The 13,217-nt window shown below is 35.1% G+C and overlaps 1 protein-coding gene across 3 annotated transcripts in view; it reads right to left on the reverse strand.

Annotated features, from left to right (window-relative positions):
- Positions 1-286: 286 nt before the first annotated feature.
- The window catches only part of LOC143228826 (potassium channel subfamily T member 2-like), a 188,686-nt gene continuing 175,755 nt past the window's right edge, over positions 287-13,217 (reverse strand). For all 3 annotated transcript variants that reach the window (XM_076460205.1, XM_076460204.1, XM_076460203.1), the window contains exons 22-29: positions 11,507-11,641; positions 8,135-8,246; positions 7,235-7,336; positions 6,469-6,552; positions 4,904-5,032; positions 3,533-3,653; positions 1,632-1,716; positions 287-993 (exon numbers count right to left, since the gene is read on the reverse strand). In XM_076460205.1, coding sequence (XP_076316320.1) covers positions 717-993; positions 1,632-1,716; positions 3,533-3,653; positions 4,904-5,032; positions 6,469-6,552; positions 7,235-7,336; positions 8,135-8,246; positions 11,507-11,641 — 1,045 coding nt within the window. In that variant the 3' untranslated portion in view covers positions 287-716. The remainder of the gene's footprint in view (positions 994-1,631; positions 1,717-3,532; positions 3,654-4,903; positions 5,033-6,468; positions 6,553-7,234; positions 7,337-8,134; positions 8,247-11,506; positions 11,642-13,217) is intronic.

Raw genomic sequence — 13,217 nt, forward strand, 5'->3', positions numbered from 1 at the left:
GAATAATAAAGGCCGTGTTAAAAGTGTCTGAGATAAGACCCGTAAAGAAGTTGGAATTACTAAAAGTGTTTATACATCCGACACCTAGCGATTCGCTTCGGTAACTAGAGAACTTGTCTAACACGTGGGAGGTTTTTGCGTTCGAATCGCTACCCCAGGAGTTATATAAAACGGAGTAGTAGCCATATACACGTGCACTGAATTAAATATGGAGGTTATATACATGTATATCTTTAAGTGCTTTATCGAGTTTTTTGGTAAAATTAAAGAGCATATCATTAATTTATATATATATATATATATATATATGCTTATATAGAAATAGCAATGGTTAACAAAAAGGTAGTATATAAGTCCATAAACTTATGTGTATATACAGCAAACATTTTCATTGGTTTCATCCACTGATCACGTGTTTTTTTTTTTTGTGGAAGTTGGATTGAATCGTATCAGAAATAGGGAGGAGTTTAAAGTATTTCTTCCGCCTCCTTTTCGTTACGTCACCTACATCAGGATTCAACATTCGTCTTTGTTCACGCGGCTTACAATGTGTACAAAAATGGCGTCTTATCAAACTTTTCAATCACAGACATGTAGAATTTCAACTTTTTACTGGTTTTGAAAAACTTAGTAAAAGCGTGATTTTGACACCAGCTTCTCTGTTATAAGCGACTTACGAATGTAGTTAATGTTACCCTTCTATCTAAGTCATCATTCTAAACCACAGTTCCATTTGTAGTTTCAACTGGAGGTGGCGTAATTTCAACTCCAATAATTCCACGTACTGGAATTCTTAATTTACCGTCTTCTATTCGTTCATTTAGATCCGGGTCATCATTGTGGTGCCCACCAGATGTCGCGCCTGGTAAAACTCGTTCTTGGGATGCATGATGACTGGCGACATCACATGGCTGTTTCGATTTCTTCACCCTAACGGAGCCACGAGTGAGAAATATTTTCTTTGTAGGAATGGGACTAGGTCTTATTAAATATCTAAAAAAAAACAACAAAAAAACATTGTAAAATAACCCAAAATTACAATCGATACTAAAATATAAAGAGATAGTACAAACTTTCAAATGTGTTTTTATTAACATTTTCTCACAAAAATATAAAAGTACTTAGCAAATAATAAGCTTGTTTCATTTTTAATTTCGCGCAAAGACACACAAGGACTACTTACGTTAGTCGTACCTAACTTAGCAGGGAAGGCAGCTAGTCGTTGTCACCCACCGCCAACTTTTGAGCTACTCTTTTAAAAACGAATAGTGGGATGGACCGAAAGTTATAACGTCCCCACGATTGAACCGGCAAGCATGTTTGGTGGGACGATAATTCGAACCCGCAACCCTCAGACTGCGATTCAAGCACCCTAACCACTTATGGCCGTAACAAAATATAAATCAGAACACAGATACAGAGACGATAAAAATAAACATATGCAATTTCCAAACCATTTTATTATAACTTTAGTAAGACATGTTGTGAAGGAAAATTAATAATTTGGGTGCCAGTTTATGAATGCATATAGTACGTAATGTAACAATACTGTTTTAGGTAACTGTCGACTTATTCTTAACGCCTAAAACACTGTATTTAATTTTCGACTGACAACTGAGGTATGAACTTACACAATATCTCCTTCCAGGAGTTTCAAATCGCAGCTTGGGTTCATCATAACGAACGACAGGCTATCTCTCGTCTCCGAGACGTCATCTAGAGAAACAAACGTCTGTCAGAAAGTGCCAACAAGTATTTGTCTTGTTTGTTGTTGTTTTTTTAATTTCGCGCAAAGCTACACGAGAGTTATCTGCGCTAAGCATCCTTACTTTAGCAGTGTAAGACTAGAGGGAAGGCAGCTAGTCATCACCACCCACCGCCAACTCTTGGACTACTCTTTTACCAACGAATAGTGGGATTGGCCGTCACATTATAACGCCTCCACGGCTTTAAGGGCGAGCACGTTTGGTGCGACGCCAACAAATAAACCGTTACTCAAGATAATCGTAAATTACTATCTTCAAACACAGAACGGTGGTCAGATATTCAGCTGTTAGTTTAATAACAGTTGAAAAGAAACGCGAATTTTAAATAGCTTCTTCGAAAAGGCTTCACAACTAAAACTTGTGTTACTAACGGGGATTGACGCTGAAGTCATTCAACAAAATCGAAACACCTCAACACCCCTGATATAATAAAAATGGTAAGTTGTATTTAATAAATGACTCAATATCAATCTAGCACGTATGAGTCTGACTTGTGTTTGTTTTAAGTGAATTTAGTTTGGAATTTGACTTAAAACGCTTAGGATGCATAGTTCACTTAGATAAAAGCAGGCACGTGCTAGATGTTCACGTGAAGACATCGAAATGCGTATCCCTTTAGTTATTTTGTTTATTAAATTAATGAAGTACAAAATTACAAAGTGAATTTACATGTGCTCTGCGCACTGCGGGTAACGAAACCAGACTTTTAGTGTTTCAAGGTCACCAATTTATCGTTGAGATGTCGCGACAGAGGGAGTGAGTTCATTTCGCTTCATTCGCTGGACGTGCACTTGAAGACAGGAAAACTCAAATCCCTTTGGCTCGCACGCGCCATATATATCCACATGAGACTGAAATCCCTTTAATTAATTAACAAACGCCAAAGGTGCGTCCTCCTTTGGCTTGCATCTGTCGAGTGCACATGGGGAGACAGTGGGGGGGGGGTAAATCCTCTTATGTTTCACGCGGTGCGTCCTCCTTTGGCTTGCATCTGTCGAGTGCACATGGAAAGACAGTGTGGGGGTAAATCCTCTTATGTTTCACGCGGTGCGTCCTCCTCTGGCTTGCATCTGTCGAGTGCACATGGGAAGACAGTGGAGGCATTGAATCCTCTTATCTTGTACGCGCTGCGTGTACACAGGAAGAACCCCTTTGGCTTGCACTTGCCGGGTGCACGTGAGGATACAGTGGGGAATGTATTCCTTTAGCTTGTACTTTAGAACTGATCTATAAATGAAACCGAACACTGGAATACGACAATGTGTTTACAGTAAATATTCAAGGGATTCATCCTGTTTAGAAATAATTTCACTTAATATTTAAGATTCTCGTCAGGATTTTAAAAATCTCATAAAAACAGCGTTAGCAATAGGCGCTCCCGAAGGGGCAATTATCCTACTTATGTCTCACACAAAAAATTCACGTATTACGCTGTAAACTTAATATCTTAGTTAAATTAAATATTTTCATTAAACCTGTAAATTTGTGTTTATATTTAACACATAACACATAATATTTTAAAATCAGTCCAAAGGTGGGGTGAAACCGTTGAGCCATTTTAAATGAAACATACGCCATCCTTCTTAAAAATTACTTAAAATAAACTAGTTTCCCTTTTAGATCTCAAATAAATTTCTGTAACTAACTGAGTTATGAATTCTATAAATATTCATCGAGTCAATTAAGGTTAGTTATGTAATTTAACTGCTATAAGTCTGTGACATTAAAAACACAACAAAAATTAACGAAGTTAGAGAGTTACAAACCATAATCTTCCAGTGGCAGTCCAAGGTTGTTCATCCGGGCTCTTACCATGCTGCTGATCTCCTGTCTCTCCACGTGGGCAGTTAGAAGAGACCTGTCACTGTCAAGTAGCTCGAGAGACAGCTGGTAATATGACAATAATGTTTGTTAATTAGAACTGCTGTATCTGTCATAAATACATACTTATATATATATTTAACAAGACGCCATCTGGTGATAGCAAGGAATAAAATATTTCTTAGTTAGTCAATCATTCTACATTAAATTGGCCGTAATTGAATGACAAACTGAGAAATATTTTATTCCTTGCCATCACCAGATGGCGTCTTGTTTAAATACATTCGTGCAGACGTAAAACAATGACTTAACACTTTTGTAGGGTATCTTCCCAACATTAGGTGGTTAAATCACTCGACTCGTACGTAATTCGAGGGTCACGGATTCGAATCCCCGACACACCAAACACACTCGCCCTTTCAGCCGTGGGGGCATTATAATGTGACGGTCAATCCAACTATTCGTTGGTAAAAGGGTAGCCCAAGAGTTGGCGGTGGGTGATGATAAATAGCTGTCTTCCCTCTAGTCTTACACTGCTAAATTAGGGACGGCTAGCGCAGATAACCCTCGTGTAGCTTTGCGCGAAATCCAAAACAAACAAACAAACAATCCCAACGTTAGGTTAGACCACCTTTTAAATGCAAGAAACGTTTGGTTTATTTTCAACTTCGCGCAAAAGTTCAACGAGGGCTACCTGCGCTGGCTGTCCCTCATTTAATAGCAAAAGATTAGAAGGAAGGCAGATAGTCATCACTGTCAGTTCTTGGGTTACTTTTTTTACCGATGAACAGTGGGATTGACCCTAATATTATAACGCCCAATACGGCTGAAAGGACGACTGTCTTTAGTGGGACGAGGATTCGAACTCGCGACCATCACACTGCGCCAACTCCAAGAAAAGTGAACACGAAAGGTACTAACGTTAGAGTTTGTAAGTGTATCGTAAACAAAGCCACATCGGCCTATCTGCTGAGCGCAGGGATTTTTTTTTTTTTTTGTTCTTAATTTCGCACAAAGCTACTCGAAGGCTATCTGTGCTGGCCGTCCCTAATTTAACAGTGTAAGACTAGAGGGAAGGCAGCTAGTCATCACCACCCACCGCCAACTCTTGGGCTACTCTTTTACCAACGAATAGTGGGATTGACCGTCACATTCTAACCCCCCCCCCACGGCTAAAAGGGCGAATATGTTTGGCGCGACGGGGATGCGACCCTCAGATTACGAGTCGCACGCCTTAACACGCTTGGCCATGCCGGACCCAATAAAAGCTGTACGCCAGTGTACAAAAATCCATATCTTGCTACTTTGTTACTCACAGAGGATATGTCTGTCAATGAACTCTGAGTTCGAAAAATTCCTATTGGTATTTCACAAGTTGTGGAACAGAGTTTTTGGTAAAGACGTCCATATGTTCTGATCCAGAGGTCTTCTTCCGTTATTTTAATCTATTCTCAATAAAAAAAAACAAAAAACACACAATCTAAATTAACTGTCATTTTTCAACTGTTCTTATAAAATAGTAGTTAATTTAATGGCAGACTTACTACTATATAGATAACGTACGTTTTAGGTTCACGATTTTCTTACAGAGTTAATTTTGTTGGTTTTAAAATGTAAAATCTAAAAGCAACGTGTATGCTTGCTTTGAAATTTCACTTGATTATAAAAGTACTGTTCGTAAGTAAACACTGACCAAATCGGGTAATTATCAAGTTTCTTTTTTCATTCCTCAGTTGTGTAGTGGTGAGTGTCATTCCCACCTGTCACGCGGGAAACGGGGGTTCGATTCCCGATTCCCAGCCGGGAAGTATGTGTATTATGGCCCGGCATGGCCAAGTGGGTTAAGGTGTTCGACTCGTAATCTGAGGGTCGCGGGTTCGAATCCCCGTCACACCAAACATGTTCGCCCTTTCAGCCGTGGGGGCGTTATAATGTGACAGTCAATCCCACTTTTCGTTTGTTGAAAAGCAGCCCAAGAGTCGGCGGAGGGTGGTGATGACCAGGTTCCTTCCCTCTCGTCTTACACTGCTAAATTAGGGACGACGAGCACAGATAGACCTCGTGTTGCTTTGCGCGAAATTAAAAACAAACTAAGCCAAACTTTTTTCACATTCATAAAAAAACTCCTACTGTAACTTGTATTCGTTTTTTTATTTTCTACAATTTTCGCACAAAACTACACAAGAGTTATTTACAGAAAGCCGTCACTAAATTTGAGCCGACAGACTAGAAAGGTGTGGTTTGATTTTTGAATTTCGCGCAAAGCTACACAAGGGGTATCTGCACTAGCCGTCCCTAATTTAGCAGTGTAATACGAGAGGGAAGACAGCTAGTCATAACCACCCACCGCCAAACTCTTGGGCTACTCTTTTACCAAAGAATAGTGGGATTGACCGTCACATTATAACGCTCCCACGGCTAAAAGGACGAGCATGTTTTGGTGTGACGGGGATTCGAACCCGCGACCCTCAGATTACGAGTCGAGTGCCTTAACCACCTGGCCATGCCGAGCCTAGCACTCGTGTCTTAAGAATTATAATCATATTTATATCTTACTGAGCTCGCTAAAGAAAACAGAAAAGGGTAACACGTTTTGTTGTTTGATTTGTTATGAAAGCAAAGCAATTCAGGTACAACGACCGTAATATAAGTAACGTTTTACTGGTGAAAGACGTTATGAAAGATTCACACTCCATCATCAAATTTCTAAAAAAATGGTGCGTAGATTAAAAGAATTAGTGGAAATACCTCTAAAGCACAAACAGTAATATTATCTGTTAACGAGAGTACAAAATTAAAACAAACAGGTTAACGAATGAACCGGTAATTAATGGTAAGGGCCGTAATATCCCTGTTTAAGGGAGAAACTGGAATCACCAACCGAAGACAGAAATCCTGAGCCTGGTGCCTGATCAATTCCCAGCAGTAGTCTGATGAACGTTATCATGTAATCTTTAACGAATGCCTAAACGAAGTAAAGTTAATAATTAATAGTTGTTAAATCTAAAGTATGAAAAAAAACGAATGTAAATTAAATTGTATTTTACACTCTACCCCCCAAAAGGAATTATTTTTCAAGCCTTCGAATAAAACCCTTTTCTTTACCCCCCCCCCCGTCACGTTCTGAAGTTTTTCCGTTTTTTCGAAACCACGAGGTCGAAACAGTAGTGTTATCTTACATATTAGTTTTATCACGCATAACTTTTAGCCTTCGTTTTATTACAATGGCTTAAAATATTTTGTTTAACTTAATAACATAAATCATACAGGGCCGCAGGCAGCAGTAACGCCACCTACAACTTATGTTTTAAAACTTGTTTCTTTTATTTCAATACATTAGGTTGTGTGTGTACTGCAGTCTTTCTTGGTTAAAATGGACGAAGATTCAATCTCATAGTATTAAACTTTTTTAAAGAATTTCTGGGGGAGGGTCATGCTTCTAGATCCCCTATAAATGCCAATGTGGCAATGACCTAGCCACTCCAAAATTGCTTCCCGCGGCAATGCATAAATGATATAACTGAACGTTATTAAATCTTACGTCACTAACAAAGCATTAAACTAGTGTTGTGTTAAGCCTTAAATTACTAATATCAATATTAATCTAGATATATGTTGGTTCGGTTTAGTGTGTTATTTACTCTTACCTGGTAGAGCAAAGTGTCTAACATGCTGGCACTAAATACTGTACCCGATGCAAACGGTAATCGGTACATATAGGAGATATGCGAACCTCTTTCACTTTCTCTCTGTCAAAACAAAAATACTGACCGTTAGGGGGACACGTCACACAACACAGTCGTTAAAAGTATTAGCAAAAACGCTAAATATCAGTTCACAACTTGATGGATGTTTTAATTTCGTTTCACTTTAATTAAATATAATCAAGGTATTTTTGTATTAGTACCTAAAACGCTGTATATAAACATTTTAAGTATCCTTATATATATATATATATTTATTTAATTAATTCAAATGTTTAAATTTCTATAAGTTACACTCCAGTTTGAAGAGCTCTAACAGTAGGCTTAGCTATTGGTCCTAATTTTAAACAAAAGCGCGCGAAGCCACGTTCCACGAGGTCAGACTTCAGTACGCAATTTAGTTTTTAACAGCAGCGAAACTTTGTTAAAATTCACTACGAAAAACGCAGGCCGAAATATTGAATTATAATTTAAGCATTTAAAGAATGAAGAATTCTTGATTAGAAACGTAATTATTTATGCATTAGACTAGTATAAGTTTTGCTATATATTTCTATATAGTATATATATCATGTTGCGAGGGATGGGTGGGTATCTACATCAAATCAAAGTACCTTGCAATTACGAAACAATTTCTTCTCCCGAGATTTTCGGTGTCACTCTGCAGGCTTAACAATTTTTATTTGAACATGAATAAAAAATGGAAGTATCTTGAAACACTACTACTACTACTATAAAGATACTGAGTGACATAAGAAAACAAGAACAACTTAAATGCTACACTAAGCCTCTTCGCTCCAATGCTATAGATTCATCAGGTTAAATTACTAGTTATTTCTGTACCTTTTCCATTTTTGACAGATGTAAAGCATAGGTGTCATTAGCTCGGAACTGCATGAACCTCATGTTACTGGACTGACTGAGTTCTGTGATTATTCGTACACTGGGAAAAAGTCTGTAATGTGCACAAATTCGTTTGAGAGATGACAACAGTTGTATCTAAACTAAGAGAAACTACAGTATTGTTTTCAACTGATTTATGTTAAGTAATCTACGGAGTAAGATTACACTTAGAAATTTAATTAGTGCAATATTTAGTCTTTCTTTTTATAATTATTGAAACATTACATGAATACATATATCTTACACAACGTATCCTATAAGCTGTAAAGTTTCCAAAATGTTTGTTTAAAAGAATTCACAGTCACTTGTGATGTAAGATTTCTAAAATTGATAAATTTCTTCAGTGAGCTCTCAAACAAAAGGAAACCATACTTGTAAATAATAAAGAACCTTTAACTTCCATCTCTTGTTATATATACACATATATATAAGTTTCACACAATAACCCGTAATTACATCTGTTGTTCTATACATATATATGGACATTTACACATTAATTTCTTTAAAAAATAGGAGGGAAAAATATGTCATTTTTAACCACAAGTTCAATTAGTTTAAATCTGTGTTTGTAATTTCACTTAATAAGAAAAATATACAACAATAATTAGTACAAAGATGAATACTTCTGGCCTTTCCTTTTTATTAGCGAATACCTTTAATGTCTCGGGCGTGATTTAGGACTAAAGTTTAGGGTGGGTGAAAAACCCTAACGTAGATATTATGAATGTGATATATAGTATATTGTACAAATGAAAAAAGGAAGGAAACAGCTGGTCTCACTTCTCCCCTTGCAATTCTGCCGATGTTTAACGGACAAAGCTATAAAATACGACATAGCTCTTGCAACCGTATTAGTTCCTTGTGACTTGTACATATTACACTGTACCTTCAAACAGTGTAAAAGATGTAAGTTACTGTCATTTATCGATTTTAAATGTTTTTCTTTCAAACAATGTAAATAAAACGCGTTACTAAGATACAGTTGTTTATTAGTATTCAGTATTGTTCCGTCAAACAATGTAAATAAAACGCGTTACTAAGATACAGTTGTTTATTAGCATTCAGTATTGTTCCGTCAAACAATGTAAATAAAACGCGTTACTAAGATACAGTTGTTTATTAGCATTCAGTATTGTTCCGTCAAACAATGTAAATAAAACGCGTTACTAAGATACAGTTGTTCATTAGCATTCAGTATTGTTCCGTCAAGCAATGTAAATAAAACGCGTTACTAAGATACAGTTGTTCATTAGCATTCAGTATTGTTCCGTCAAACAATGTAAATAAAACGCGTTACTAAGATACAGTTGTTTATTAGTATTCAGTATTGTTCCGTCAAACAATGTAAATAAAACGCGTTACTAAGATACAGTTGTTTATTGGTATTCAGTATTGTTCCGTCAAGCAATGTAAATAAAACGCGTTACTAAGATACAGTTGTTCATTAGCATTCAGTATTGTTCCGTCAAGCAATGTAAATAAAACGCGTTACTAAGATACAGTTGTTTATTAGCATTCAGTATTGTTCCGTCAAACAATGTAAATAAAACGCGTTACTAAGATACAGTTGTTTATTAGTATTCAGTATTGTTCCATCAAGCAATGTAAATAAAACGCGTTACTAAGATACAGTTGTTTATTAGTATTCAGTATTGTTCCGTCAAGCAATGTAAATAAAACGCGTTACTAAGATACAGTTGTTTATTAGTATTCAGTATTGTTCCGTCAAACAATGTAAATAAAACGCGTTACTAAGATACAGTTGTTTATTAGCATTCAGTATTGTTCCGTCAAGCAATGTAAATAAAACGCGTTACTAAGATACAGTTGTTTATTAGTATTCAGTATTGTTCCGTCAAGCAATGTAAATAAAACGCGTTACTAAGATACAGTTGTTTATTAGCATTCAGTATTGTTCCGTCAAGCAATGTAAATAAAACGCGTTACTAAGATACAGTTGTTTATTAGTATTCAGTATTGTTCCGTCAAGCAATGTAAATAAAACGCGTTACTAAGATACAGTTGTTTATTGGTTTTTTAACGTTGTTACTTCAAACAATGTAAATAAAACGCGTTACTAAGATACAGTTGTTTATTAGTATTCAGTATTGTTCCATCAAGCAATGTAAATAAAACGCGTTACTAAGATACAGTTGTTTATTAGCATTCAGTATTGTTCCGTCAAGCAATGTAAATAAAACGCGTTACTAAGATACAGTTGTTTATTAGTATTCAGTATTGTTCCGTCAAGCAATGTAAATAAAACGCGTTACTAAGATACAGTTGTTTATTAGTATTCAGTATTGTTCCGTCAAACAATGTAAATAAAACGCGTTACTAAGATACAGTTGTTTATTAGCATTCAGTATTGTTCCGTCAAGCAATGTAAATAAAACGCGTTACTAAGATACAGTTGTTTATTAGTATTCAGTATTGTTCCGTCAAGCAATGTAAATAAAACGCGTTACTAAGATACAGTTGTTTATTAGCATTCAGTATTGTTCCGTCAAGCAATGTAAATAAAACGCGTTACTAAGATACAGTTGTTTATTAGTATTCAGTATTGTTCCGTCAAGCAATGTAAATAAAACGCGTTACTAAGATACAGTTGTTTATTGGTTTTAACGTTGTTACTTCAAACAATGTAAATAAAACGCGTTACTAAGATACAGTTGTTTATTAGTATTCAGTATTGTTCCATCAAGCAATGTAAATAAAACGCGTTACTAAGATACAGTTGTTTATTAGCATTCAGTATTGTTCCGTCAAGCAATGTAAATAAAACGCGTTACTAAGATACAGTTGTTTATTAGCATTCAGTATTGTTCCGTCAAGCAATGTAAATAAAACGCGTTACTAAGATACAGTTGTTTATTAGTATTCAGTATTGTTCCGTCAAGCAATGTAAATAAAACGCGTTACTAAGATACAGTTGTTTATTAGTATTCAGTATTGTTCCGTCAAGCAATGTAAATAAAACGCGTTACTAAGATACAGTTGTTTATTGGTTTTTTAACGTTGTTACTTCAAACAATGTAAAACGCGTTACTGAGGTACGGTTGTTTAGTAGTGTTTTATATTGTTTTCCAAATAAAGCAAAACGTATTACTAATATATTTTAATACTGTTTCTCTAAGCAACATGAAACGCGTTAACTGTTAACTAGGGTTTAATAGGGGTAAAGTTATTTTCGGAAACTTGGTAAGAGTGAAAGATATATGTGAAGTCTACTTTTCTTGTTGAATTTAAGTCATGAATTCAAAACTGTCCTAAAAAGACGTTCGTGTCTTTTTCACAAAGTCTCGTACTAACTTGAACATGGTTTGAACTGCCACAATTGTGTTACAATCCGCTAGGTGGTCCTCTTCAACAGAGTTGCTGCTCTCCTTGTTCACAACTACAACACTGTCAGCTAGTGTGATCCCGGCTCTTAAGAGGTCGTCTAGACTGGACAGCAGAAAAGACAACTACTTCTAAGTTATTTTCCTACATACCCCTATGTACTTACAAGAAATAAAGTATAATAAAATAGCCAGGAAACTTCCGGCTTGATAAATGCCAAAGTACTACTACGATTCAAAACACTGTTCTTTTATTTTATCGTTTGTTACTAGACGAATGGTTCAAATAACTGAAACTTTTATAATTGCGCATATATTTCATATACTTTACAGAATTTCTTAAAGCCAAAAAAGGAAAAGAAATGAATGAAAAACTGCAATTTCACAACAATGAAATTTGGTAGTAACTAAAATAACGTTCATTAGCGAGATTAATGAAGTAATAATGTATTGTAATGTATACATTCTGATTGTTTGATAATGTAAATAAATTTATATTCCCTTACTGGTTAACTTTGTAAGTTGTTTGATATTCTTTGGTTAGTTAATGTTGTAAGTTGGTTGACATACCTTGATTAAATAATGTTGCAAGTTAGTTGATATACCTGGATGGTTAATCTTGTAAGTTGGTTGATATACCTGGATAGTTAATCTTGTAAATTGGTTAATTTTCTTGATTAATTAATGTTGCAAATTGGTTGATATTACTTGTATAATTAATGTTGCAAGTTGGTTGATATTCCTTGATTAATTAATGTTACAAATTGGTTGATATTCCTTGATTAATTAATGTTGCAAATTGGTTGATATTCCTTGATTAATTAATGTTGCAAGTTGGTTGATATTCCTTGATTAATTAATGTTGCAAATTGGTTGATATTCCTTGATTAATTAATGTTGCAATTTGGTTGATATTCCTTGATTAATTATTGTTGCAAGTTGGTTGATATTCCTTGATTAATTAATCTTGTAAGTTGGTTGATATTCCTGGATTAATTAATCTTGTAAATTAGTTAATATTCCTTGATTAATTAATGTTGCAAGTTGGTTGATATTACTTGTATAATTAATGTTGCAAGTTGGTTGATATTCCTTGATTAATTAATGTTGCAAATTGGTTGATATTCCTTGATTAATTAATGGGGCAAATTGGTTGATATTACTTGATTAATTATTGTTGCAAGTTGGTTGATATTCCTTTGATGTCTTGAACTGGTTAATGTTATAAATTGGTTTGATATCTTGATTAATTAATGTTACAAATTGGTTGATATCTTTGATTAATTAATGTTGCAATTTGGTTGATATCTTTGATTAATTAATGTTGCAGGTTGGTTGATATACCTGGATAGTTAATCTTGTAAATTGGTTAATTTTCTTGATTAATTAATGTTAGCAGGTTATTTGATATTACTTGTATGCTTAATGTTGCAAGTTGGTTGATATTCCTTGATTAATTAATGTTGCAAGTTAGTTGATATTCCTTGATTAGTTAATGTTATAGGTTGTTTGATATCTTGAACTGGTTAATATTATAGGTTGTTTGATATCTTTTGAACTGGTTAATGTAAAAGGTTGTTTGATATCCTCTGATTGGTTAATGTTATAGGTTGTTTGATATTCCTTGATTGGTTAATGTTATAGGTTGGTTGATATTCTGACTGGTGTACTTGTAAATCATT

This window comes from Tachypleus tridentatus, chromosome 10 (genome assembly GCF_004210375.1).
Source record: "Tachypleus tridentatus isolate NWPU-2018 chromosome 10, ASM421037v1, whole genome shotgun sequence".
Classification (NCBI taxonomy): domain Eukaryota; kingdom Metazoa; phylum Arthropoda; class Merostomata; order Xiphosura; family Limulidae; genus Tachypleus; species Tachypleus tridentatus.